General features: G+C 49.7%; 1 protein-coding gene across 8 annotated transcripts in view; it reads right to left on the bottom strand.

The window, feature by feature from the left end:
* Positions 1-25040, bottom strand: part of KIAA1671 (KIAA1671 ortholog) — a 182220-nt gene that overhangs the window by 113308 nt on the left and 43872 nt on the right. For all 8 annotated transcript variants that reach the window (XM_059408686.1, XM_059408690.1, XM_059408685.1 and 5 more), the window contains 3 exons: positions 11693-13306; positions 9631-9718; positions 3201-6044 (listed from right to left, as the gene is read on the bottom strand). In XM_059408686.1, the coding sequence (XP_059264669.1) occupies positions 3201-6044; positions 9631-9718; positions 11693-13251 (4491 nt within the window). In that variant the 5' untranslated portion in view covers positions 13252-13306. The remainder of the gene's footprint in view (positions 1-3200; positions 6045-9630; positions 9719-11692; positions 13307-25040) is intronic.

Raw genomic sequence — 25040 nt, 5'->3', positions numbered from 1 at the left:
GCTTATATTTTCAGGAAGAAAGTCTCCATGAATACGGACTAGAAAAGCAGCTAAGGGGTCGTAGAATGGGAGGAATGCTAAGGATGGGTGACAGGAGGACAAGAGGGCTGGTACTCCACGCCTTTAAGTATTTTCAGAGCCTCTGGAAAAAGTTTCCTCTTTTGAAACTCAAATAAACCAGTTAATTAAATAGAATACTGCAATCGGGCCTGGGACAAAGTTTTGATAAATGCTTCTTAAATGAAAAAGAAAAAAAAGAAAAAAGAATAGAGGTGGAGGGGAGGAATCACTTTAAGTACAATCACACCCGGGTCTGTGGGCAGCACTGGCTGTGAATCCAGAAAGCCTGATCCAGGGGAGCAAAGGCTTGCACTGTGATGCTTTCTGAAGCTCTGTTTCTGACACAAAAACTCCAACCAACCCAAACATCCATGAACAAGTGTCCGGATAAAAAAAAGTTTGGGCTTAGTCACTTAATAAAATACTTGGCAGCCCCTGAAAATAATAAAGTAAATGTCTACACACGGGTTTTTTGTTTTGTTTTGTTTTGTCTTGTTTTTGTGTTTTTTACTGTTAAGTTAAAGAAAGCAAGATGTAAGATTGTCTCTAGGATACTGCCATGTTTCCATAAGACAACAGGTGACTTACTGGTTCTCTGTACCCGGCTGGGCTTCCTTACCCATGGAGCTAGGCACAATTGGGGCGGAAGGAGTCTCAGATGGGCCTAGAAGCCTGCACCCCACACTTATTATTTAGGAGAGCTTCTCATTCCAAACTGTATGCTTACTAGAACACGTTCAACTTCACACAAGCATCCACTGCTTTTGCAGTAAGAAAAATACAATTACAAAAAATGATGTCCGGTGACAAACACACAACTCTGTAGTTTAGGAAAGCCCCAGAGATCTCGAAGAATGGCTACATCGGGGGAGTAGGGAAGGGAAAGGGGCCTAGGGGTATACTTTCTTATACACTCTGGTGAGGTCTGGATTTTTAACAACCAACATTTTGGACTGCTGTGCGGTTTTCATTTATTTTTTTTCAAGGTCAGGAACCAAAGCTGCTTGGGCAGGAGAGAAGGGAAACAGGGAGCTGGTCCAAGGCTTCCCAATCCCTCGGTGAGAAAACAGATCCCCTGACAACGAGCACTCCTGGGGCCTGCGCACCCCGGGCGGGCATCCAAGGCTGGGCCAGGGGCCCCTTTCACGCTACCCTGACTCTCCCGCTGCCAGCAGGCCCCTGAGCAAGGCGCTGGCAAATGGATTAGGTGTCACATTTCCTTGTCCTCCCCTTCTCTCACTGTGCCCACGGTAACAGCCTCGTGGAACCCCTCCTCGGACGGCCCTCCCCTCGCGCCCACTGGGGGCCCAGGCCATGCTGTGTCTCCATTCAGCCTGTCAACAGAGCTGCCAGGCAGAAACTTCTGTCAGTCTTTGTTGAGGAATCAGAGCCCCACTGAGGCAAGGTCACTACCTCACACACAGCTGGTGAGCAGAAGAGTTGGGTCTGAACGTGGTACCTGGAAAGCCTTAGGTGACCCTCTGTGTAATGATCTGTCTTGGTCTCAGCCCACTGTTTCATTTCTACAACATCCTTGTCCAGGCTGCACCCTCTACTTTCTTTTTACAGATGAGGAAACTGAGGCACAGGCCCTCAGGGAAAGGGCTTGCCCTTCCCTCAGTCTAAGAAGCCAGGGTGGGTTCCGTCCACATGCAATCAAAATTTCAACCCCCTGTTAAAGAATGCACGCTTTGGGGACGCCTGGGTGGCTCAGTTGGTTGGACAACTGCCTTCGGCTCAGGTCATGATCCCGGAGTCCCAGGACCGAGTCTTGCATTGGGCTCCCAGCTCCATGGGGAGTCTGCTTCTCTCTCTGACCTTCTCCTCGCTCATGTTCTCTCTCACTGTCTCTCTCTCAAACAAATAAATAAAATATTTAAAAAAAAAAAAAAAGAATGCACACTTTGATGAAAAGAGAGGCAAAAAGAAGAATTTGTGTTTGTGTTTGCTTGTATTTCCAGAAAGAAACTCCATATGAATCTGGACCAGAAAAGAACTAAATAGTCATGAGATGGAAGGAATGCTGAGGGTGGGTGAGAGGGACACGGGGATTGATACTCAGATTTTTTCCCTCAAATTCAAGGTTCCTCGTTCACCACCAAGGAGCTTACTTGAAAGCCTGGGTGTCAAGCCAGACCTGGGTTCAAGCCCTAGGCTGTCATCTGGTGCTGTGTGACCCAAGTCAATTTACTTAACTTCTCTGAGTCTGGGTTTTTTCCGTCTGTACAAGCTGATCACATCCGCCGCCGACATTTTGGCGCCCTGCCCACAACTCAAGTACGTGCCAATGGCAATGGTGTCCTGCTAGGGGAGGAGTTTTCTCCCCACCACTGAGTATGGCACCAGCCAGAAAGGATGAGTCTGGATGTTGTTGGCCCCAGAAATAGTCTCAGGCGAGGGCAGGAGCGAACTGGAAAGTAAATACTGCAGGCTCCTTGCCCCTAGGACAGAACAAGTCAGGGGTGATCTATGCCACTTCCCACAGGTCTCCAGCGAGAAGGTGGCTAAGTCGGTTAAGCACCTGACTCTTGATTTCTGCTCAGGTCATGACCATGGGGTTGTGGATTGAGTCTCGTGTCAGGCTCTGTGCTAAGCTGGGAGTCTGTTTGTCCCTCTCCTTCTGTTCCTCCCCCAGCTCACGTTCTCTCTCTCTCTCATATAAATAAATAAAATCTTAAAAAATAAAAATAAACAACTGCTTGCAAGGGACTACTTCTATGGAAACCCCAAACCTCAATCCCACAGAAGAGGCATTGCCATGAGACTCACAGAACACTGCTCATTCCCCCACTCCGCATGTATTCCTTGCCTGTTCACAGAATGTTACACATGCCACTGAACATTAGGGACAGGATAATGAACTTGATACAACATACAGGAAAGGACAGCAGGGCTCAATAAATGAGTATCATCCTTCTAGGACAGAGGTTTCAAACCGGTGGCCCATGGACTAAATGGAGCCAGCCTGTGTCCAGAACCAGCTGCCCTCCACAATCCCCACCACTCCCTAGAGCCCCACACCCAGCCAGACTCCGTTCATTTGCATACCCACCCGGCCCGCACGTGGGATGGGAGTTTGAGACCCCTGGCGTATATGTCTAACCAGCATTTAAAAAAACTGAAAGAGCCTAACTACTCACCTTTTGAATGTCTCGAGTGCCTGACTCCCGCCGGCAGGGTCCCATTTTGGTCTCCTTGGCCTTGGAACTGTCTCTGGGGAGGCTGGACCTCTCTTTGGGCTGCTCTTGCCTCCTCTCTCTGGCTTCCTGCATCACAGACAGGCCCTCCCAGACTTTGGCAGGGGGGCCCTTTTCTGAACAGGCCCTCTTGACATTCAGCAGTGACCTGCCACAGTCGTATGGGTGCTCACCCCACTGGACCACACTGCTCTCTCCTCCCCTGCTGATGGATTTCTTTGGGGTCCCTTTCTTCTGGTCAGTGAGAGTGGATCTGGCCAACACACAGGCCCCACTGCCCACATCCTCCCAGGGAGTGGGCTTTGACTCGGCTAGGGAATTCTGATACTTTACACTCTGATGTTTACTAACAAAATCCTTTCTGTCATCCTCAGGGACTCCCAAAACTTTTCTCCAGGGACCCACGGGACCAGAGGAGGTCTCTGGATGTTTTTCATTAGGAGCTGAGAGCGGCGGAGCCCACAGAGGAGGGCTGAGCTCGGTGTTTGTGGCTGTCCACAAGGCTTCTGCTGGCTGCTTGACGGCGCCAGGAGCAGAACCGTGGTTTGCTTCGGCAAAACTGGCTGGTTTGTGGAGACTCTCAGCTTCAGACCTCTCCTTCCAGCTCCTCCTTCTTGGGTCCACCCTGCCTTGCTGGCCTGGCCTCTCCAGAGTTGAGCTGCTGGGCGATGTGGGCTTACCCTCCACCAGCTCCTGACCCTCCTGCTTCTTGTATTCGGCCATTAGAGCATCGATGTCAAGAACGCTAGATCTGTAGCCATCTTTGATCCTCCCTGGGACCCTTGCACTGCCCACCTCAGGGTCCCTCCTGATGAGATCAATGGCTTCTGAGTGGCTTTTGGAAGCTGGAGGTGTTTTGGGGGCATTGCTGGGAGGTGTTCTGTTCCCACTATCCTTCGAATTGTTCTGAAAACCGGTGCCATCCTCTGGTCCCCGACGGATCCATAAGGCTTCAGCATCCAGGATTCTTTCACTAGAAGAATCCAGAGTCCTGTCGCTAAGAGGTGATGGGCGGTCTGCTGGCTTCAGAGGTTTTGAACAGCTCGCACTGTGGTGTTCTTTGCCCTTAGTCCAGTTGTTACTGCCCTTGGCCTCCAGTGGCTCTTCATGGTTAAGAGAAACCAAGGTGGATGTTAGAGGAAGAGGAGGAGGCAGGATTGTTTTTCTAGAATGTTCTGTCAAGTTTTCAGGCCCTGACTTAACAATGCTCTTTGCTTTCTGAGTATCAGGAATCTGATATGTCACTGCGAAAAATGTCGCCCTGGGTTCCAAAGATGACCCCTGCTTCACTGCTGGCTGAGTTGGGTCCTGGGAAGCACCTGGGCTCAACTCCCGGGTCTCCACCCTGTGGGGGGATAGCTCAGGTTTCCTTAAGGCACTGGTGGTGGGGCTCGAATGGTCTGTTCGTCTCTGCTCCACTTTCCAGGAGTTTTCTGGGCCCAGGAAGCTGAATTCGTCAAACTTCACGTCATGGGGCAATGTCCGCCGTCGCCACCTCTCAAGCCTCTGGTCCGGGGGACCCGCCTTCCGCATCTTGGCCTTGGGCTCTGGTGCCTGGGCCCGTTGTGGCTCACCCTCACCGGCAGCCATAGCGAGGCGTCCCTTCTGCCCACGCACTTCTGGTTGTATCCATGCCCGTATGTCAGACGGCTTGTCCTGATTCCTGGTTGGTAGATCCAGAGGGAACCCCTGGGGGGCACCCCTTTCTCCTGTGGAGCTGCAGTCTCCTGACTTGTTCCTGGCCCCATCCGGCCCTTCCTGCGGGGCTTCCCTGATGGCAGCCTGGCAGGCCCTACCAGAGCCGGCTTCGGGGCCACAGAGCCTGGCTGGGTGCTCGCTCTTGACTTCGGTGCTCAGTTCTGAGCCTTTCTCTTCACTGGCCACCATGGTGGCTTTATGCCAGTTCATAGTCACCCCACCTGTCCATTTGGGTGACAGGCAATTGCCCCCAAATGTGTCCCTCGGCTCTCGGAAGTCAGGCTTTAGCCCACTGACATCGTGAGTCCCTCGAGCTTCCCAAATCAAACTGGCCCTTTGGACAGACCCCGCCTGACCTTCCAGCCTGCACTCCAGGTCAGCAGGGGTGACCTCATGCGACTGCTGCCTCCCCTTTGGAGAGAGCTGAGATCGGCCACTTCGCAGGGTCACGGCTTTTTCCTCTGATACCGTGGGGATGGCCTCACTGTGTACACGCTTGCCGACCGTGTGGACAATGCCATACTTGGGCTCAACCCTCTGGGATGGGGGAGGCTTTTCGGAGCGTTGGAGGATGGGGTTTTTATTGCATTTCTCATCCAAAGGGTGTTCTTCAGGGAAGGGCATGTGAAACCCTTTGGGTTCACCATTCAGAAGGGCGGTCTGTCCCCATTTCTCTGTACGGGGATTTTCAACCCATCTGGAGTTCTGTTTCACAAGGTTTGTCTTTTCTGGCACATCCTTCTCCAGCCAAGAGCTTCTCTCGTGCCTAGGTCTGACTTCTGAGACACGGGCATCCGCCCCATCCCTGGGGCGCGTGGCCAAGAGACAGTGTCGTGACTGGTCAGCCACTGTGTGTCTCTCCACATGATGCTCAAACACTGTGGCCCACACAGTCTGGAAGCTTCCATCATCTTCTGTAGTGCTGTCAGGAGGGCTCAGAGTCCTCCTCAAGCTTTCACCCCGACAGGTGCTGGGGACTTGGTGAGAGCTGTCTTTCCGCTCTGTCTGCCTAGACTTCTCCCGGAGCAAACCAGGCTTCCAGGGGCTTCTCAGGACAGATACTCCATCCACACCATGGCCTTCCTTTTGCTGGAAAAAAAAAAAAAAAAAAAAAAAAAAAGCAATCCAACTTAATTTAAGGGACTTGAGAGAGAAAGGAAGTGGTGAGATGATCGGAACAGCTGCTTTTAAAATCACAACCATGAGATACCATAAAATTCCAAAGACTGAACACACCCAGTGTGGGTAAGGATGTGGGAAAATGGACACTCCTGGATACTGCTGGCAAGGACATAAATGGGTATGACTTTTGGACAGTTCAGTATATGTCATGATCTTAAAATATTCATTTCCTTTTAATCTGGTCAATTTCCTCCCTAAGACTCTTTCTTGGCTCAGATGCCCAAGTCTGGGTAAACAAGAGTGCTCGGGGAGGGAGCACTGCAGAGACAGAAAGCCAATGACACAAAAACAAACCTAAATGCCCACCTGTAGGGTTCAGGCTAAGTGAGCTTTGACATAATCCAGACAACGGAGTATCACAGGGCGCCTGGATCCACAGAAGGGAGGGGCAGTGGCTCCCAATGTCACATCTAACAACACAGAAAGCACTAAGGTGTGGGCAGGAGAACAGCAGGCTGCAGAACAGTGTATTTATAAAACAATACGGCTTCTAAACAACTGTGTGTGTATGTGTAGACACATAGAGTTACACAGTGGAGAAAAGATAGAAATCAAACTGTAAGGGAGTGAGGGGAGGAGGAAGGAATGACGAGGAGAACGCCGTTTTTCCACTTCTGCACTCGGTTCCACTTGATTTTATAATATACACGTATTAGTCATTCTTGATCTAGAAAGAAGTCTACTTCAACAAGTTAAAGAATGAACCATCTAACCCAGTAATCCTGTTCCTGGGGAGATACCCAAAAGAAGGGAAAATGAGTTCAAACAAAGACTTGCACACCTGTATCTACTAAAGTAGGATTCACAATCACAGAATGGTGGACATCACCCAATGTCCACCAGAAGAAGAACGGATCCACAAATTGTGGTCTATCTCTATAATGGGATGGTATTCAGCCATAAAAAGGAATAAAGTGATTTATGCTCCAACACGGATGCCCCTTCAAAGCCTTATGCTCACTGAAAGAAGCCAGACACAAAGGGGTACGTGTTTTGTGATTCCATTTATAAGGAATGTCCAGAAGAGGCAAGTCTACAGGGATGGAAAGTAGATTGGTGGTTGTCCAAGGCCACAGGTGGGAGATGGGAAGTGAATGACTGGGTAAAGGTTTCCATTTGGAGTGATTAAAAAGCTCTGTGGGCGTCTGGCTGGCTCAGTCAGCAGAGTGTCCAACCCTTGATTTTGGCTCAGGTCCTGATCTCAGGGTCCTGGGATCAAGCCCTGCATAGGCCTCCCTATTCCGTGGGGAGCCTGCTTGTTTCCCTTTCCCTCTGCCCCTTCCCCGCCTCATGCTCTCTCTCTCTCTCAAATAAATAAATCTTAAAAAAATAAAAATAAAATGGTTAAGATACACATAGAGCCAGAGTTTGCTAACCTCTACTGCAGATCAAGAATTTAAAAAATATTTTCATTTAAAGTTTTTGTTTACATTTTATAACATAAAATTCACATAAATAATATATGAATCCTCTAAAACAAAGCTCAAATCCTTTTTGAGACTTCAGATATTCAAATACCAGCACCCTTCCTGAATAATAGCTGTTATCGACAGGGAGGAATGTAATCCTTGTAGAACTTTCCAGAACTTTTCCCTAGTATTGTGTGTATGTGTGTATTTTTACATATATGTGTGTATACACACATAGAAAGATTGTTTTTAAATTTAAAAATATATTCATTGTTCTTTAAAAAATGAAAATTGTCTATTGTATGTTATGTGTCTTTCACTACAATAAAAAAATTACTGATAGAAAAATCTACTTACAAAAGTCAAATCTCTGTATTAAATAAAGCAAGGGTTCCCTTATTAACTTTTATCTCTTGAAAGTTTTCTCACACATACAAAATTACAGAGAAAATAATAAATTCACCTCGACCCATCCCCTAGATTCAATGACAACCAGTATTTTGTCCCACTTGCTTACCAGAGTCCTTTTTTTTTTTTTTTTGAAGATTTTATTTATTTGAGAGAAAGACAGTGAGAGAGAGCGTGAGAGAGGAGAAGTTTAGAGAGGAAGCAGACTCCCCATGGATCTGGAAGCCTGACTCGGGACTCGATCCCAGGACTCTGGGATCATGACCTGATCCAAAGGCAGTTGGTTGACCAACTGAGCCCCCCAGGTGTCCCACACAGTGTCCTCTTTGTTCTTGCTGTTACCACTATACCATTTTAATGAGAAAATCCGAGACTTTATGTCAACCAGAACTTCTCTCAACCGTTTTCAAAGAAGCGGTTCAGAACATCCAAGAGTAAAAGCAGGGCAAACCCACCCCCAGGAGTGGTGGGCACTGCCTTCAGATCCAGCTCCTGGGGCACAAATGTGCTTGCCACCAACTTCTGGTGTTTAAAAGTCTGCCTAAGTGTCCTAAAAAGTGAAAAGTACACCTGCCATACCATCCAGCCATTCCTAGGCATCTACCCGAGAGAAAACACAACAGAAATCCTTACAAAGCCTTGCCCACAAATGTTCAGAGCTCTTTTACACGCAATAGCCCCAAAATGGGAAACAGCCCAAATGTCCATCAACAGGGCCAAGAGATAAACAAATCATGGTCTACCCACACAATGGAATGCTATTCAGCTACAAGAAGGAATCCATTATTGATAAATACATACACAACGTGACACGACTCAAAATAATTATTCTAAGTGAGAGAAAAGATACCAAAAAAAAAAAAAAAAGCAGCACTGGTTGCATTTAGAGAAAAATCTAGAAAACACAAACTGATCTGTATAGGAACAGAAAGCAGGTCAGTGGCTATTTGGGGGTAGGAGGAGGGTCCAGGAGTGGTTACAAAAGAAACAGCTTGCAGGTGCTGGAGATGTCTGGAATCCTGATAGTGATACACGTTCACAGGCGTGCACATGGGTATATTAAAACTCATCTATGTGCACTGGAAACAGATACAGTTTCCTGCACATCCATTATACCTCAAAAAAAGCTGTTCTAAAAAAACCTAAAACCCTGCATGAGGCATCAACCACAAGTGAGTTAGACCTAGTAGGTATTTTATGAGCTTCTCCTTATTAAATAGATTAAATAAAAATACTTTTCAGCAATTTAGTTGCTAGTAGTTTCCCTCCTTCTGCTACTGCTTGGTGACCAGCCAAGGCAAGGAAGGAAACAGGGACCCTAATGAAGGACACCAAGGGAGTTTCTATTAAGAGTTTTCTAACCTAAATTTTAATTTCTTAATAAGACAGTCATTCATATGTAAGAAAGCCAGGTCCCTTTTGCTCTTTGCACAGGAAAATAAATAAATAAATAAATAAATAAAACCTGGCGATTACATTTGTAAATAATATTTAACACTAAGGAGTGCAGAATCACAAACCCAAAACAGACGTGAAAAGTCCCGGCATTAGAGAAAAAAAAAATGTGTTTCATGCTTCACAAGAAGCTTCTGATTCTTTCCTAGGCTCTTTTTCCAGTAAGTGAATCACTGGAAATCACTGGAAAACCAGATGTGCCAAACACGGGGGCTCCTTACCTTTTCTCCGGGTTCCTTAGGAAGCTCGCCACTTAGCTCAGAACACTTCTCGTACTTGACTTCATTGCTTGACACTGGACTCGAAAACCTATACAGAGATCTACGTTACTTGTTGGGGGCCAGAATCAGTGACTCCCGCCTGTCCACACCCCATGACTAGCTCAAGAACCCAGAGGTGAGATCAGCATTGAGATCAACAAAGCAATAGGATGCATCCTTTCCAGTCACCAAACTAAGAAGGGCTTGGTGGGGGGCAGCTTACCTCAAACACAGCATTGTTGGGGTAGCAGGAGCCCCAGGCCTGGGTGAAGAGATCTGGGTGCTAGTCCCAGGCTCTGCTCTCTCCCCACTGTGGGAGCTGAGGCTGTGCTTGTGACCTCACCTGAGCCTCTGTCTCTTCATCTATAAAACGGGGATAATTAACACCTCCCCATCGTCTTTTGTAGGGCAGATAAGAGGCTACCCAAAGCCCTAATAGCTGTGTGAGGGCGTTTAGGGAAGAGTAAAGATGCCCCAGGAGGGATAATTAATGGTTGTTGTTAGCAACCCTGGGCACAAACAACAGCCCCACCATAGCCCTGCTACGGCACTCGGGGGTGGTGGGCTGTCTTGTAATGTGTGGGGGCACAGGCCTATCGCTGCCTCTCTGGTTAACCTCGGCCAAGTCATTGTCCCCCTCGGGGCCTCAGTTTCTCCACTTGTTAAGAAGAAGAGAAAGAAAGAGTATTCTGGTGCTAGAATATTCCCATCTCTGAAGAGCTCTGTGGAATGGATGCCTAAAGATGAGATCAGGGCTAGGGGCTGCAGAGACAAGGGAGGGGAGGGAAACAGACCACTTCACCTCGCCCCACTCTACAGTCCTCCAGGGTCTGACTCCCGGGAGGCATGAGGCTGTGGATGAGTTATTCCCACACTCAAGCCTCAGTTTCCCCATCTGTCAGATGGAAAATAGTCTGAGGCACTATGAGGACACGGGGAAAGGTGTGTGAGGCCCCTGGCTTGCAGGCCTCTTTCTCTGTTATCTTAACTTGGGCCTGGCTGCATGGGACAATCACTTGGGACACTTTCACAAACAACCAAGATAGGAGCCCCCTCCCCAAACCAATGGAATTGAATCGCAATCTTGAGGTGGTGGTAGGAGGGGAGTGCCCCAGGCCTCGGGATTTTTTTCCAGATGATTCCAAATGCTGAGAGCCATGGGTCTGACCCTGGCCCAGCTCACTGCCCTGGTTCCCAGGGCTGGGAGGGCAGCGGTCTCCCAGAGGTGACCCCTGGAAACTTCAACCAGACAAAGGTATGTCAGTGGCATGCGTGTCATTGAGGAGCTGGTGGCCACACCTAGTGGCATCTCCCTATTGCAGCCTGGAAGCCACTTGAGGGAAAGCAAAGAAGCAAGAGATGGCCAAGGCTGGCTGAGCTTAGAAAACCCTCAACTAACAGGATTCACCATGTCATTCAGAGCTACAACAGAGAGATGGTTTCCCGTGGGCAGAGTGATTCACAGCATTATCTGGGAGTCTTGGCCTTAATCCTTTAAGGAAATTTCCGTTTTAAAGACAAAGAAACCAAGACTCAAAACAGGAAGGGGCTTTCTCAAGCTATCTTGACCCATTTGATTTTACTTGGGGGCCATTCCTGGAGTCTGAGGCCATCCAGTCAAGTCCTCAGTCTTCTGGAAAGGCAAGCTTAGCCAGGGACCCAGGCCATGCTGGAGTACATGAGGGCTCCAGACTTCCTCATGGTAGTTCATCTCTCCTATCTGCATCTGTGCAATGGGCACAATACCTCCCATGGCAAAGTGCAAAGAGGAGAAAGAACAAGGAAATGGAGCTGCTGGCGTACACCGAACCTGGAGGGAAGCTGTGTTAGCTCTCTGCACCTCAGCTCTTTATCTGAGAAATGGAAGCTACGGGCATCTCCTCGGGGGCTGTGGGTAAATTGAGAGTGGGCTGTAAGGCAGCTAGCGTGGAGCCTTGTGCCAGTTCCCTTTCCTGAGGAGGCTCTGGTAGGCAGTCTGAGGCAGCTCAGGGCTGAGCAAAGCCTGTGGAACATTCCCACTTACAGTTTGGTCAGATCCACTGACAAAGGCCGTGCTTGGAAGGTCTTCTTCCTGATCTCTGGCTTTGCCTCGGAGTTCTCCACAGCCCAGCCTTTGATCCTCTCCTGGACACTCACACCCACTTTCTCGGGCCCTGGGGCAACCGACGGGGGTTCAGGGGTGGCCGGTTGGCATTCAGAGTCTGCTGCCAAGGCCAAGGTGCTCTCCTCCCCAAACAGGCTGATGCACTTCTTGACGCTGCCCCCGAGGGTCCATCCTCCCTCTGGTCGGCTGTCCCCATCGGCTGCTCTGCTCTTGACCTCAGAAAACTCTTGATCTTTTCCAGGTCTGGGAGAGGGGGAAGGGGGTGCCTTCTCTGGCTCCCTGAGCAGCTTAGCCTTCTCCTCCCCAGGAGGCTGGTCCTCCGTGGGGGTGCCCTGGGCTGAGCCCCCCACAGGTCTGAGGCTGCCCGTCTCCGCCTGCTTGAAAAGCATCTTCTCCTTCTGTTCTCGGGTCTTCTTGGCTACCTCCAGGACATCTGAGTCTGGGTCCCAAAGGCGAGGGTTTGCTCTAACCAAACACTCTGTGCTCACTTGGGTCTCCGGGTCGGACCTCTCCAGCCCCCGACACTGGGCAATGGAACCCGCGGTGGCCTCATTGGCCACCTTCTTCAGCAAGGTCTCTTTGCTCTCAAATGGGGCTGTGAGGTCCATGGACAGAGGCCTGGGCCTCCTCACCCATGTCTTCTCAGGCGGGGTGGGGGGTGATTTTCCCCCTGTAGCTGCCCCACCGGGGCCTGGCTTCTGAGGCTGAATGGAGTCAATGAAGATGGCCGACACAGGCCTTCTCCTCAGGCGAGGCTTGGGCTCCAGAGTGGGGTCCCCCGTGTCCTCTACACTGCTGACCTTTGACAGAGTCTCATTTGGGCCTGTCTCCTCTTGGGGGACAGCTGGCCTGATGTCCTGGGGCAGGGAGGCCGGTCGGGGAAGGGTCCCAGGCTTTCGAGCAGGCAGAGCAGGCTTGGCAATCCCCTCAGGCCGGGAGCCTGGAGCGGGCTCCTGAGACACACCTGTGGTGGCCTCCCGAGCCCCCTCACTGATCCCCTTCCCCAGAGCAGGGCCGGCTTTGATGGTTTCAAAGGCAATCATGGTGTTGGATCGGGGACGTAGGAAGGTGGTCTTGTTGAACAGGGACGAGCTTCTCCTCAGGCCCTCCCCATTCCCTGCCTCCTGCCCCACCAAGCCAGGCATCTTCTCATTCAGGTCCTTTGCCACCACATCCTTGGGGTGCCCACAGGGAGGAGAAGGGCTAGTTGGGCTGGGCCCTCGGGATGGGACAAAGGGCTTCACATCCGGGACCTTCTCCCTGCAGAAGGGCTTGGGGGCAAGTCTGGGCAGAGGAAGTAAGCGGGCTGGGCTCCTAAGGGGGCTTTTCCCTTCCAGAAGCAGTGCTGAGGGTGCCCCGGGGGCGTCTCCAGCCTGGCAGAAGTAGGTCCGCTTCAGGGTCTCCTCCTTGGAGATCTCGCCAAGGCCTGGCACTCCTGTCAGGGGAGTTAGGGCGCCGACCTCCACCCGTATCGCCATGGCTACGGTTGTGGCTCCATGGGGATTAAGAACATCCGAACTGGGGAAGCAGCCACTAAAAGGAAAAAGCAAAGGAGAGGGAAAAAATACATTTAAATGTCAGTGTCTGGGTCCAACCAGACCGTTGTGGGGGAATGGGCCCAGGATGTCAGGAACCACTCTCCACGGACCTCACGGGGGAAGCTTGGGCCCTCCTCTCCACCTCTCTGAACTCCGGACAAAGGGAGTGGACCAGATACCATGTTGAAGTCTGTCCCAGCCCCAAGACAGAGAGGGCAGGGGACAAGCCGCAGGGCACCCAGCTATAGAGGACTGGAGGCACCAAGGTCACAAAGTTGGCTAGTGGTCCCCAGGTCCACTAGACTGCCCCTCATTGCCACCTTCCCCCACATGCCCTTCCAGGTGCCTTAAAACAATAAGTCATTTCTTTTTTCAGTCCACCTGCTCTGTTTCTGCTTTGCCTTTGGGTTCTTTTCTGTTGAACATCTAGTCCATGCTGGCTGCCTTCAGAGCCTCTGTAAGAAGAGTTCACAGCCAAGGGTGAGGGTTTACCCCAAGTGAGGCCTCAAGGTAGGCCAGGTGCTTACATGTTCTAGAAACCACATCCTCCTTATAACCCTACGAGGTGGGTAGGGTGATCATCAGACTCCATTTCACAGCGGCTCTGGAGTAAGACCCTTGTTCACCCAGCCAGGAGCTTGTCCTCTCTTACTAATCTTGCACAACCCTGAGAAGCAGGGGTCATTGCTATCACTATGAGGGCGAAGAGAAAGGGCCTAGAGAGGTCTCACAACTTGGCAACATCGCACAGCTGGAGCTCGACCTCACATCCTCACCCCATTCAACAAGGTCTTCTTCTTCTTTTTTTTTTTTTAATATTTTAATTATTTATTTGATAGAGGTCATAAGTAGGCAGAGAGAGCAGGGGAAACAGGCTCCCCACTGAGCAGAGAGCCCAACGTGGGACTTGATCCCAGGACCCTGGGATCATGACCCGAGCCGAAGGCAAAGGCTTTAACCCACTGAGCCACCCAGGCGCCCCTCAACAAGGTCTTCTTAAACATCACGTCGCATTCCTTTCTGGTCTGAAAAAGTGCCAGACAAGTCGCTGTTCTTGATTCCCGACTGCCCCTCCCACCAGCCTGCCCCCACCTTCATGCCCGTGTTCTCTGTCCCTGCAAAAGCTGCCCCAAGCATGCCCCCATCTCGATGGACTAAACGTAGAAGTTATTTTATAAACGCGAGCCTACTGCTTCCCTTCCTGGGGCCCCACTCTGCTGCCCCCGGCTCTGACTCACTCAGCAGCCTGCAGGAAAGAAAGGCAGACAGATTTTGATATTTTCTCTTCCTTCCACGCTCGATGGTGCTAACAGATTTCTTCTCCCCAAAACCAGAGAATGCTGTCTAGACAGGGCTAGGGGCAGCAGAGAGGGAAAGATACAGAGAATCGGAGAACAGCAGGGTCGTCAGGCACAACGGGTCCTGGCCCCAATCAGGACTGTTCACCTTCAGAGCCAGTCCCCATGACCTCTTGAAAACCATACTCTGGGACACCCCCCCACACGCATACACACATACACACATACACATGTAGCCCAGACATGAGACACAGGGCAACAGCGGGATTCAAAAGACAGAGAGAAAATTCCCTGGCAGAACCCAAAGGCGCTCTCCATTTCCTGGACACTCCGGTCCCACTTACCGGAGCTGGCAGGCCCTGGATGGGGATGCGTGCCTGCCCGACAAAGCCAACCGTGTCACGTCTCATGGCGATCGGGGCTGGCTGCACCCTCCCATGGCAGAAGCGGGTGGGGGAAGGGAGGCTCGTCCCCCACAACCGGGCTGAGTTTCCGCAGGTCTGGGAGACACAGGACCACAGCCTCAGTTCCGGAGTTCCGGAAGTATGTGCACAGACGGCACAAAAGCTTTGGAGCTCCAACTGCATCCGTTGGCATCATCTCCAGCTTGTAAAACGCACACTCCTTTCGGCTTCTCAATATCGTAGCAGAAAGGGGGCTGAGTCCACGCTGGCGCTCAAAAAAAAATCTCCCCCATTCCTCTGCTACGTGTTTACTGGGCACCTACCCTGTGCACAAAGACGAACAAGAAAAGTCCTCTGCATGCAGGGAACTCACAGTCTTATGTAGAAAACAAACACACACATACACACACACACAGAAGCAATTGCAACTCTGGGTAATAAACGCTGCGGTATGTAAAGGGGGAAGCGGGAGCATGGGAATAGTAGTCACTGCTTAGGACTGGGCATGGTGATCCCAGAAGACTCCCTAGACTGAGAAGTGATGCCAGAGAACTCCAGCGCTGGCTAATCTGGGAGCTGTTTCTCCTGACTCAGAAGTATTTGCACATTGCATCTCTCACAGGTCCTAAAACACCACCCCAGGGCCTTTGCACATGCTGTCCCTGCTTTCCAGGATACCCTTCTCACTCACACACAGACACAGGCCCAGTCCTCAGACACAGCTCCAACCTCTCTGCCCCTCCCAACACACACACACACACACCTGGTATGATCTTTGTCTTACACATCCATAGAGCACCAGACATCCTCGGCAGGACTCATCACAACCACACAGTTGTATTTAATGCTGCATGAGCCTTCAGTCTTTGCCATCCAATGGCAAGCCCCCAGAGGGCACCTTGAGTCCCCAGAAGCAAGCACAGCAGCCTGGTGTGTCACAGCTCTGCATACATCACTGTTGATTATATACATAAAATATTGCTTGGTGGAATAAAGAAACAGGTGAATGAAGAGATCTTCTTCTGCTCCCCAGGCTCCTGAATAAGGGCAGGTACCATGAGTTTTGTGACATGAAGCAACTGAGGACACAGGGGGACTTAACTCTGGCCCTGGCAAGCTGGGTAGTGGCCATCAGTCATTTGCTACTGGATGACAAAACCCAAGAGCTGTGAAGAGCTCAGCTGGGATCTCAACCTACCTAACTCACCAAGAGCACCCCCTTCCCCCCCCATTTCTCTATGGCCCCAGAAATGTCCCCCATTAGACACCTGCTATGATGACATGAACCCCATGTCATCCTGCTCTGTCGCCAGCACCTCTGCCCAAGCCTGGGATGAATGCTTGTCTGCACAGCTTGTCCCGGGAAGGTGGTCACCCAGAGCAACTGCTGGCAAATCAGGATGGACGGTGCATGCGTGTCGCCCTACTCGGGGATTCCCAACCCCAGCTCAGTAGCCACCCTGCAGGGAAGTAAAGGGGGAAAGACTCTTGGTCTGTACCCCTCTTAACTGGAACAGTGGCTCTGTTATCTGGTATCTGTCTCCCATCTTGGTCTTCCTCTCGAGTTCCCACTTAAAACACTTGGCAAATACCTGGTATGTAAATATGACAGCATCAACAAATCCATGAATTAATGGATACACCAGTGAACAAATGGGGGGAAAGAGACGGGTTGTTTCTTTTCTTTTCTTTCTTTCTTTCTTTTTTTTTTTTTTTTTTTTTTTGAACCACCGCAATAAACAGCTAAAGAACATTTTGAAGTCTTTCCCAAACCCAGAAACACGAGACTCTCAGGGGTTCACTTAACCTGTTGTAAAAAAACACAAGGCAATGGATTGAAATGTGCTCTTTAAAACCTTCACTTAAATGCATCACATATGTCATGCTTAATTTAAGACATGTCGGTCTCTTCCAAAACACTTTGGAAGCTCGCTCACACAGAGGCCAGCTGCTATGCCTTGTGTGGCCTCGCTCACTCTTTGCAATTGTGTGAGCACCATGACCAAAGCCAGGCAAACAGGAGCTCCCTGAACGCGGAAGGGGTGCAGAGTGCGAGCCACCTCTCTTGTTCAGATAGGTGTGAACCACCGCACATGGTGGCGTGGGGAACAGATGGGCAGCAGGGCCGATCTGGGAGGTCAGGGGTCCAGGGTGGCCCAAGGGGCAGAGGACGCCAGTCTGACCTCAGGTAATGGGGGCAGCAATGGATATGTCCCCACTGCTGACCCTGCCACGTCTATAGGCTGGATCTCTCTGAGTGTCTCTGCAAAGTCTGAAATGCCCATTTCCTGCAATTTCAGGCAAAGAAGCCCATTTTCCTGGGAACTGAGGCACTAAGGCCCACCGTTGCTAAAATTCAGGGGCACTCATTCCAGAGCCTCCGTCCGTCCATCCCTCCTTCTGACTCTCCTGCAAAGCAGGCTCTGGGCTCCGTGCTGGGGGTAGGAGGGAGTGATATCCCTTATCGCTCACAACCTCCTCCTCTCGACAGAAGCACACAGGGAGAAGGCAAGAGAAACACCTCCATTCAAAACCAAACAGTTTGGCAGCTTTTCTCTCAGATTCACAGGCGTTGATTCGTTCTAACAGCTGCTGCAGATCTTTCGTAATTACACCCTTAAATCCGATCTGGTAGCTCACCAGTCATTCACTCAGCCGTCTCTGGGTGCCGCTTCCTGGGAATGCCACCATCTGCTGAGGGGTGCCAGCCAGTCCTCACGCCTTCCGGTGTCTTCCGGAATGTGACCTGGCTTCCCGAGTCTGCAAAGCCACCCCTCGGGGGGGCACCATGCCAGGCGCCAAGTGTGTCGTGCCCGTGGCCTCCCAGGAGGGCAGGGCCCCAGAGGGAAGGGGCCCGATGGCTAATGGCACTGGAGTGAATGCGTCCTCTCCTCCCGTCCCCATGGCAACAGCCCTAACTCTGTCGCCCGTTCATTCATCCATTCATTCACTCCAATCCACAATTATGGAGCTCCAGGCCAGGTGCTAGGGACATGGCAGTGAAGAAAACAAGGGGCTATGTCCCCCATCCCCACGGAGCCAGCAGTCAAGAAGACGGGAGTAAAGAACATAAATAAGCAAGAGACATAGAAAGTCAGAAAAGTGACAATAAAAAGGGGAGGGGCCCCAGGGAAAGCTTCAAGAAGAAGGGACACGGAAAATCCACCTCCTCACTGGCATTCCCATCTCTGCTGGAGCCTCCTCCAGTCGCCTCCAGCAGCACTGGAGGGAGGTTCTGACATGCATGCCCCATCCACACGTGTCCAGTGCCTTCCCTGAGACCCAGCAGGATCCCGATCCCCTTCATCTCCTCCCTGTCCATCTGTCTGTCTCTCACATGCACTCATACACTTACTTTGGGACAATGTACTCCCAGACCAGTCACAAGACACACTATGCTCTTCCTCGCCCCCTACGCCTCCCCACAGTCATTGCCTGCTGCCTGACTAATCCCTAGTCATCCTTCCATCCTGAGCTCCAAAATGCCCCCTCCTCTAGGAAGCCTTTCCTGATGCCCTAAGGCAGCTTCAGGCACCTCCTCTGTGCTGTGGGATCTAAGTTTCGGTGTTTCTGCCTAGTCCAGCGCTGATCACACACATGGTGACTGCCTATTTCATACTCCACTAGACCGGGCGGTCCTGGGTCCTGGGTCCAGCTCACAGCTGGGTCCTCAGGGTCTGGCAGCAGAAGGGACAGAAAGCCAGTGTGCTAAAAAGTATCTGAAAGGAGAGCATCCCTTTCAGAGAGAAGAAAATAATAGCATCCAATTAGGCGTGGCTATGGGAAAAGGGATATGCTCATCTGCTCCCAGGGCCAGTGTCAGTTATAAAAGCAGTTTGGCAATATCTGCTCTCAACTACTATTTTCTGAGACTCCATCAAGAGTCAGGCACCAGACTCTGTCATTCCGTGTACCTTCTGCCGCCCCCCATTTAATACACTCAACCACCTTGTGCTTCTCAAATTATGTCCACCATTCTAGAGACGAGGAAAACACAGTTTTGAAAAATGAGCTGGATCATATGCTAAGGAGGGGCAGAGCTGGGGTTGAAATCTGCTGACTGTAAATCAGTGGTTTTCCCCACTATACTCAGCCCCAAAGAAAACATTTCTTTTTTTCTTTTTCTTTTTTTTTTTTTTAAGATTTTATTTGTTTATTTGACAGAGAGAAATCACAAGTAGGCAGAGAGGCAGGCAGAGAGAGAGAGGAGGAAGCAGGCTCCCCACCAAGCAGAGAGCCGGATACGGGGCTCGATCTCAGGACCCTGAGATCACGACCTGAGCCGAAGGCAGAGGCTTTAACCCACTGAGCCACCCAGGTGCCCCGAAAGCATTTCTTTTTGATTCAGCAACCCTGCTTCTTTTATTCCCCCCCCAAAAAGATTCTATTTATTTAGTTGACAGAGGGGGTGACGGAGGGAAGGCAAGCAGACTCTGCACTGAGCACAGAGCCCGAGGCGGGGCTCGATCTCACAACCCTGAGATTGTGACCTGAGCCGAAATCAAAAGCTAGTCTGCTCCACCAACTGAGCCACCCAGGCGCCCCCAGCCATCCTGCTTCTAAAGATTTATCCTACAGAAGGAATCTAAGGGAAGAGGAGGCCACCTACAGAGAGATGCCCATTTCAGTATTAACCTATATGCAAACCCAGCGTTAACCACGCCTAGATTTAGGATGATAAACCCTTCTTTGGGAAAACCCAGGACTCATATGCCATTTGAAATGCCACAGAAGTTGCAATGTCAGCAGGCAGACCTCCAGTGTCCAGCCAGCCCAGAACATCACGAGTGGCAGAAAAATCATGCCCCACAGCAGAAGCAGGTCCTGCTGTGACCCCAGATTACAGATGAAGACACAGCCAGAGCAGCAAAGTGACCTGCCCACGGGTGGCTGGAGTTATGCTGACCTGACCCCATCCTCCTCCCCGTCAGATTTCTTCCAAAGTCCACATGGGCTTAACTAGAATAACTGCTTTTTTTTTTTTTTTAAAGGACTTCAAGTGTGCTTTCTTTTATATTTTTTTTAAGATTTTATTTATTTATGAGAGGGGAGGTGGCTAGGGGAGGAGCAAAGGAATCAAAAGAAGCAGATTCTGCCCTAAGCGTTGAGCCGGATCATAACCTGAGCTGAAAGCAAGAGTCAGACACACAACCAACTGAACTACCCAGGCTTCCTCGAATAACCACTTTTGATGATGTTTAGATGTAAAGGATACTTCACACCCAGAAGTATCTAGGATGGCTAGAAGAAAACACCAAAAACCCAAAAAACAGAACACAAGCAGTGCTGGCAAGGATGTGGAAAAATCAGAAACTGAATGCACCACTATGGGAATACAAAATGGTGCAGAGGCTGTGGAAAACAGTAGGGCAGAACCTCAAAAACCAAACACACAATTACCATAGGGCCCAGCCTTCCCATCCCTGAGAGCAGAGTCTGGAACCGAGACTTGCATATCAGTGTTCAGAACAACATTATTCACAGTACCCAGAAGGCAGAAACAACCAATGTCCACCGATAGATGAATATACAAAAAGTGGTATCTCCAACCCAATGAAATATTACTCGACCTTAAAAAGGAAAGATATTCTGAGGCTACAACGTGGATGAACCTTGAGGATGTTATGAAAAGTATAATAAGCCAGTCACAAAAACACAAATATGGCATGACACCCACTTATTGGCTGTCAAATTCATAGGGGTAGAAAGTAGAATGGTGAGTGCCAGGCGTGGGGGTAGAAGGGAATGGGGACCTGGCGTTTCATGGGAACAGAGATGTAGCATGAGTTGAAGAGAAAGTTCCAGAGACAAATGGCAGGACTGGTTTCATAATAGTGTGAATGTACTTAATGCCACTGAGCTGTACACTCAGAAACAGTTAAGATGATAAGTTCACGCTGTGTGTATTTTACCACAATTTTTTTTTTTAAAGCAAGAAACTAAACACAAAGTAAACCTACTGCTTAAACTCATGACTACATGACTCAGTTCATGGGACGTGTGTCCTTTAGGCATTAAAGGCCCTCATTAAAGGTCCACCCCAGGCTATGCCCCCTCACCCTGGGAATGCCATGGGAAGCAAGGGAGACCCCACTTCTGGTCACAATGGGTCACAGACACAGTCTTGTGGAGGAGGGGGAGAGGAAAGACCATAAAATTTGCAGGGTGCCTTGACAGAGGCAGAAAGTGAGGCTATAGAAGCCCAAAGGATTAGTCAGGGATGTCTTCCTGGAAGAGGTAACATCTCCATCAATCTAGTAGGAATCAGCCAAACAGAGAAAGCCAGCCTGGGAGACAGCATGTGCACAGGCCCAAAGTGACTGGAGAAATAGTCATATGGCATGAGCCTACTCGTTGGCCCTCCTTGGGGCAATGCAGGGCTATCTTGGTGGAAAGTCTGGGAGGCACAACTTTCTAAAGTTCATGAGTTTTGTTAACCTGAGTCAGAATCACACTGGCGCCTGAGTGGCAGTTATTTAGTGTCTGCCTTTAGCTCTGGTCATGATCCCAGGGTCCTGGGATTGAGCCCCATGATGGGCTCGCTGCTCAGCGGGAAGCCGGTTTCTCCCTCTCCCACTCCCCCTGCTTTTGTTCCCTCTCTGTCAAATAAATAAAATAAATAATCTTAAAAAAAAATAATCACACTGGAGAATAAAAAACACTGGCCTGGGAGTCAGAACTAGATGGTTTGCCACACAGTCTGGTTGACCTAAAAACACCAGACCCTTTACACTCTTACAAGTACCCAGGTGTGGAGATAAATTATTCCATCATCCTACTTTTTTGTGGTTAATTGTGGTAGAAATCACGTAACATAAGATTCGTCATTTTCAACCATATAACACAGCTGCATTTCTAAGTTCACAACATTGTGTCCCCATCCCCTGTCTACTTCCCGCACATTTTCATCACCCACAAAGGGCTCCCTGAACCCTGTAAGCAATCACTCCCCACTCCCCTTCCCCCCAACCCCCGGCAACCTCCGCTCTTGCTTCTGGCCTCCATGGATTCACCATTTCGGGGTATTTCACAAAAACGGAATCACATGGTACATCCCTTGCCCTGGATTTGGTCTCCATTCCTCCACTGACTTGGAGTGAAAGCTTGAGCAAGTCCCTGCTTCCCTCTGAACCTCAGTTTCCCCACTGGCAAGAAACAAGAGGCTGAATGAGGGGTCACTCAGTTCTCTGGGATTTTAAAGTCTCTGCCACTCTGGCTCAGCTCAAGTCCAGACTCCTCAGGACTGCGTCATCTACTTCTCTCTGCACTTGGCTCATTGTCCAGCATGGAGTCAGCTTTCCGGGTTCTGAGTTGTGTGTTCTAAATCTCCACAATTCATGGGGCGCCTAGGTGTCTCAGTGGGTTATGCCTCGCCTTCAGCTCAGGTCATGATCTCAGGGACCTGGGATCGAGCCCCATATCAGGTTCTCTGCTCAGCAGGGAGCCTGCTTCCCCCTCTCTCCCCCTGCCTGCCTCTCTGCCTGCTTGTGATCTCTTTCTGTGTCAAATAAATAAATAAAATCTTTAAAAATAAATAAATAAATAAAATAAATCTCCACGATTCCTTGTAAACAAGTGGTGCTCAGTAAAGAGTTGCTGAAAATGAAATAAAATTCCTACTCCCCTACCAAGGAAAGTAGTAAGAGCATAGTTCCCTACTGAGTATGCACTATCTCTTGAAGAACTGTCTTAATCAGCACATGCTTGACATCTGTGTCAGTTTCAAGTTCCAGTGGATTCCAGCTCAGCACACCTGACGTTCCAGACGCTGGGGTCCAGAGGAACGGTTCACAGGGGCTTTTCCCAAATGTGCCCTGGAACATCAGATCTGGGTAGGACATCTTCCCACTCAAAGCATCACCCAAACTGCTTCAGCCCAACACCCCTCAGCCAGGTGCAAATGCTGATCTGTAGAAAGAACTGTAGAAAGATCTGTAGAAAGAACTTATCTTTACGCCTCTATTTAAACATCCGCCTTTTCTATCCTCATTAGCCTGTTCCTTCCTACTATTTGTGCTATTTCTGGACTGGCTGAAACATGGACTGAAGCCAATAGTCAAGCTGCTTTTTTGTTTGTTTTGTTTGTCTTTAGATCAAGGACGGATGAACTGCAGTCTGCTGGCCACATCCGGCCCACCACCTGTTTTTGTCAATAAAGTTTTATTGGAACAGGCCCCTGCCCATGTATTTATATATTATGTACAGCTTCTCCTGAGGTATGAACCCAGAGCTGAGGGGCTGCCACAGAGGCCATATGGCCCAGACAGCCTAAAATATTACTATGTGGCCCTTTACAGAAAGAGTTTGTGGAGTCCTGCTCTAGATGGCGGAGAACTCAGTCCCGGGAGACTGGATTCACTTAAGGAAGTGACACTGCCCTTTTCAAAACAATCAAAACTCTCACACTGCTGGCTGTGACTTGCCCCTCCACTAGATCTCTACAATGATCATTATAGAAAACTTCACAAATACAGGGGAGCAAAAATGTTTTTAATAATCCAAAATCCTACCACCCACCAGTCCCTATTGTTCTGACCCAGCAATCCCATGTACGTCAACCTGGGCATTTCCCTCATAGATGGGAACTTGTAGTCAAAACTGAAACAGAATAAGACGGGCAATTTAGGAACCTGCATTTTTTTTCTTTCCTTTTAATTTCAAGACCCATCATAAACACCTTTCACATCAATAACTGTACAACCTACACAGTCCTTGCCCATGCTTCTGCAGCATTCCATTTTGCGGGCATCTCATCATTAGATCATCTATCCCCCACTCCAGGACCTTTAGGCTGTAGCCAACCACTGACCATTAAAACCAAAATGACAATGAACACCCACACGCACTTATTTTCCCAAGACAAATTCTGTCTCGAAGTGGGCTGACCGGTTCAAAGGATGCATGCCTTTTTTTGGAACTTTTGATATATGCAGAATGGACTTCCACACCTAAGGGAAACACATCCCAGGCTGCCTTAATTCAAAGCTGAGGAGGTCAGGGTTCTCAACTTCTCCCCCGGGACAAACCCAATAAAGCTGTCTAATGAGCAATAAACCAGGGCCCCGTGCTGGCCATGCCCTCACTTGTAGCTTCCCTGGTTCTCGTTTATGGCCCGATTATCACAGACTTGACTATAAGGTTTGCAAGGGTAATCAGAACAGCTCAAAGAGAGAGGTGCATCTGGGCTCAGCCCAGAGGCTCACCCAGCTCAGTGGTGGAAGAAGGAGCAGGAAGGAAGACCCAGCCCTGGGACAGATGTTCACAGCAGAAGAAATTCAACCCCAAAGCTGGATTCAACACAACACACAGCACGATGCCGGCTTGACTCGCAAGGGTGTGCACACAACACGCTCTCTTTAGGGAGGCTGAGAAGTGCATATTGCATTTCAGAAAAATTTTTTTAAAAAATCTCCGCCAAGTACAAATAGATTTCTGGAGGAATTAGCTTATTTTGGCCCGAGAGCTGCCTTATGTGCAAAGCTCAAACCCTAGAAAGGTGTGATCACGTCTCTCCTTAGCTCTAAAATAAATGGCTCTCACCATCCATTGCCTTGGGGAAGGTATTCAAAGGCCCGCCAAAAATAACTAACTTGGTCTATACTGCAAGGCCCTGCCTCCACTCCCAGATTCCCAAAGGGTCCACGACTTTTTCACTTACTCCTTTTCCACAGGGCACTTTTTAACGCACGGCACAATTTCCCTTTGCCCAACTCCAACCTGCCTTTTTAGAGCACTCGAGGGGAGACCTTCTCCAAGAAGCCCATGCTAATTTCCTGGGCCAAAGTGACTTCCAACCAACTTTGGCAATGTACCTGATCCTAATGCCTTGTATCAGAGGTAAAGCTAATTCTTCCTCTTTCAAGATTTAGAATCCCCACCCTACCCCACCCAGGGCATAGACCCTCCATTCCAAGTTCTTCTTCCCCAGACCTAGCTGTTGCCTGGCAAAGGGTGCTCTCCTGTCCAGGCACAGTAGGAAGCTGCGGGGAAGGACATCATGTAAAAGCTGTATCCTTCTGATTCTCCT

The sequence above is a fragment of the Mustela nigripes genome, chromosome 8, assembly GCF_022355385.1.
Source record: "Mustela nigripes isolate SB6536 chromosome 8, MUSNIG.SB6536, whole genome shotgun sequence".
Classification (NCBI taxonomy): domain Eukaryota; kingdom Metazoa; phylum Chordata; class Mammalia; order Carnivora; family Mustelidae; genus Mustela; species Mustela nigripes.
The sequence above is the reverse complement of the archived record's forward strand: the minus strand, read 5'-3'. Positions and strand labels throughout refer to the sequence as shown.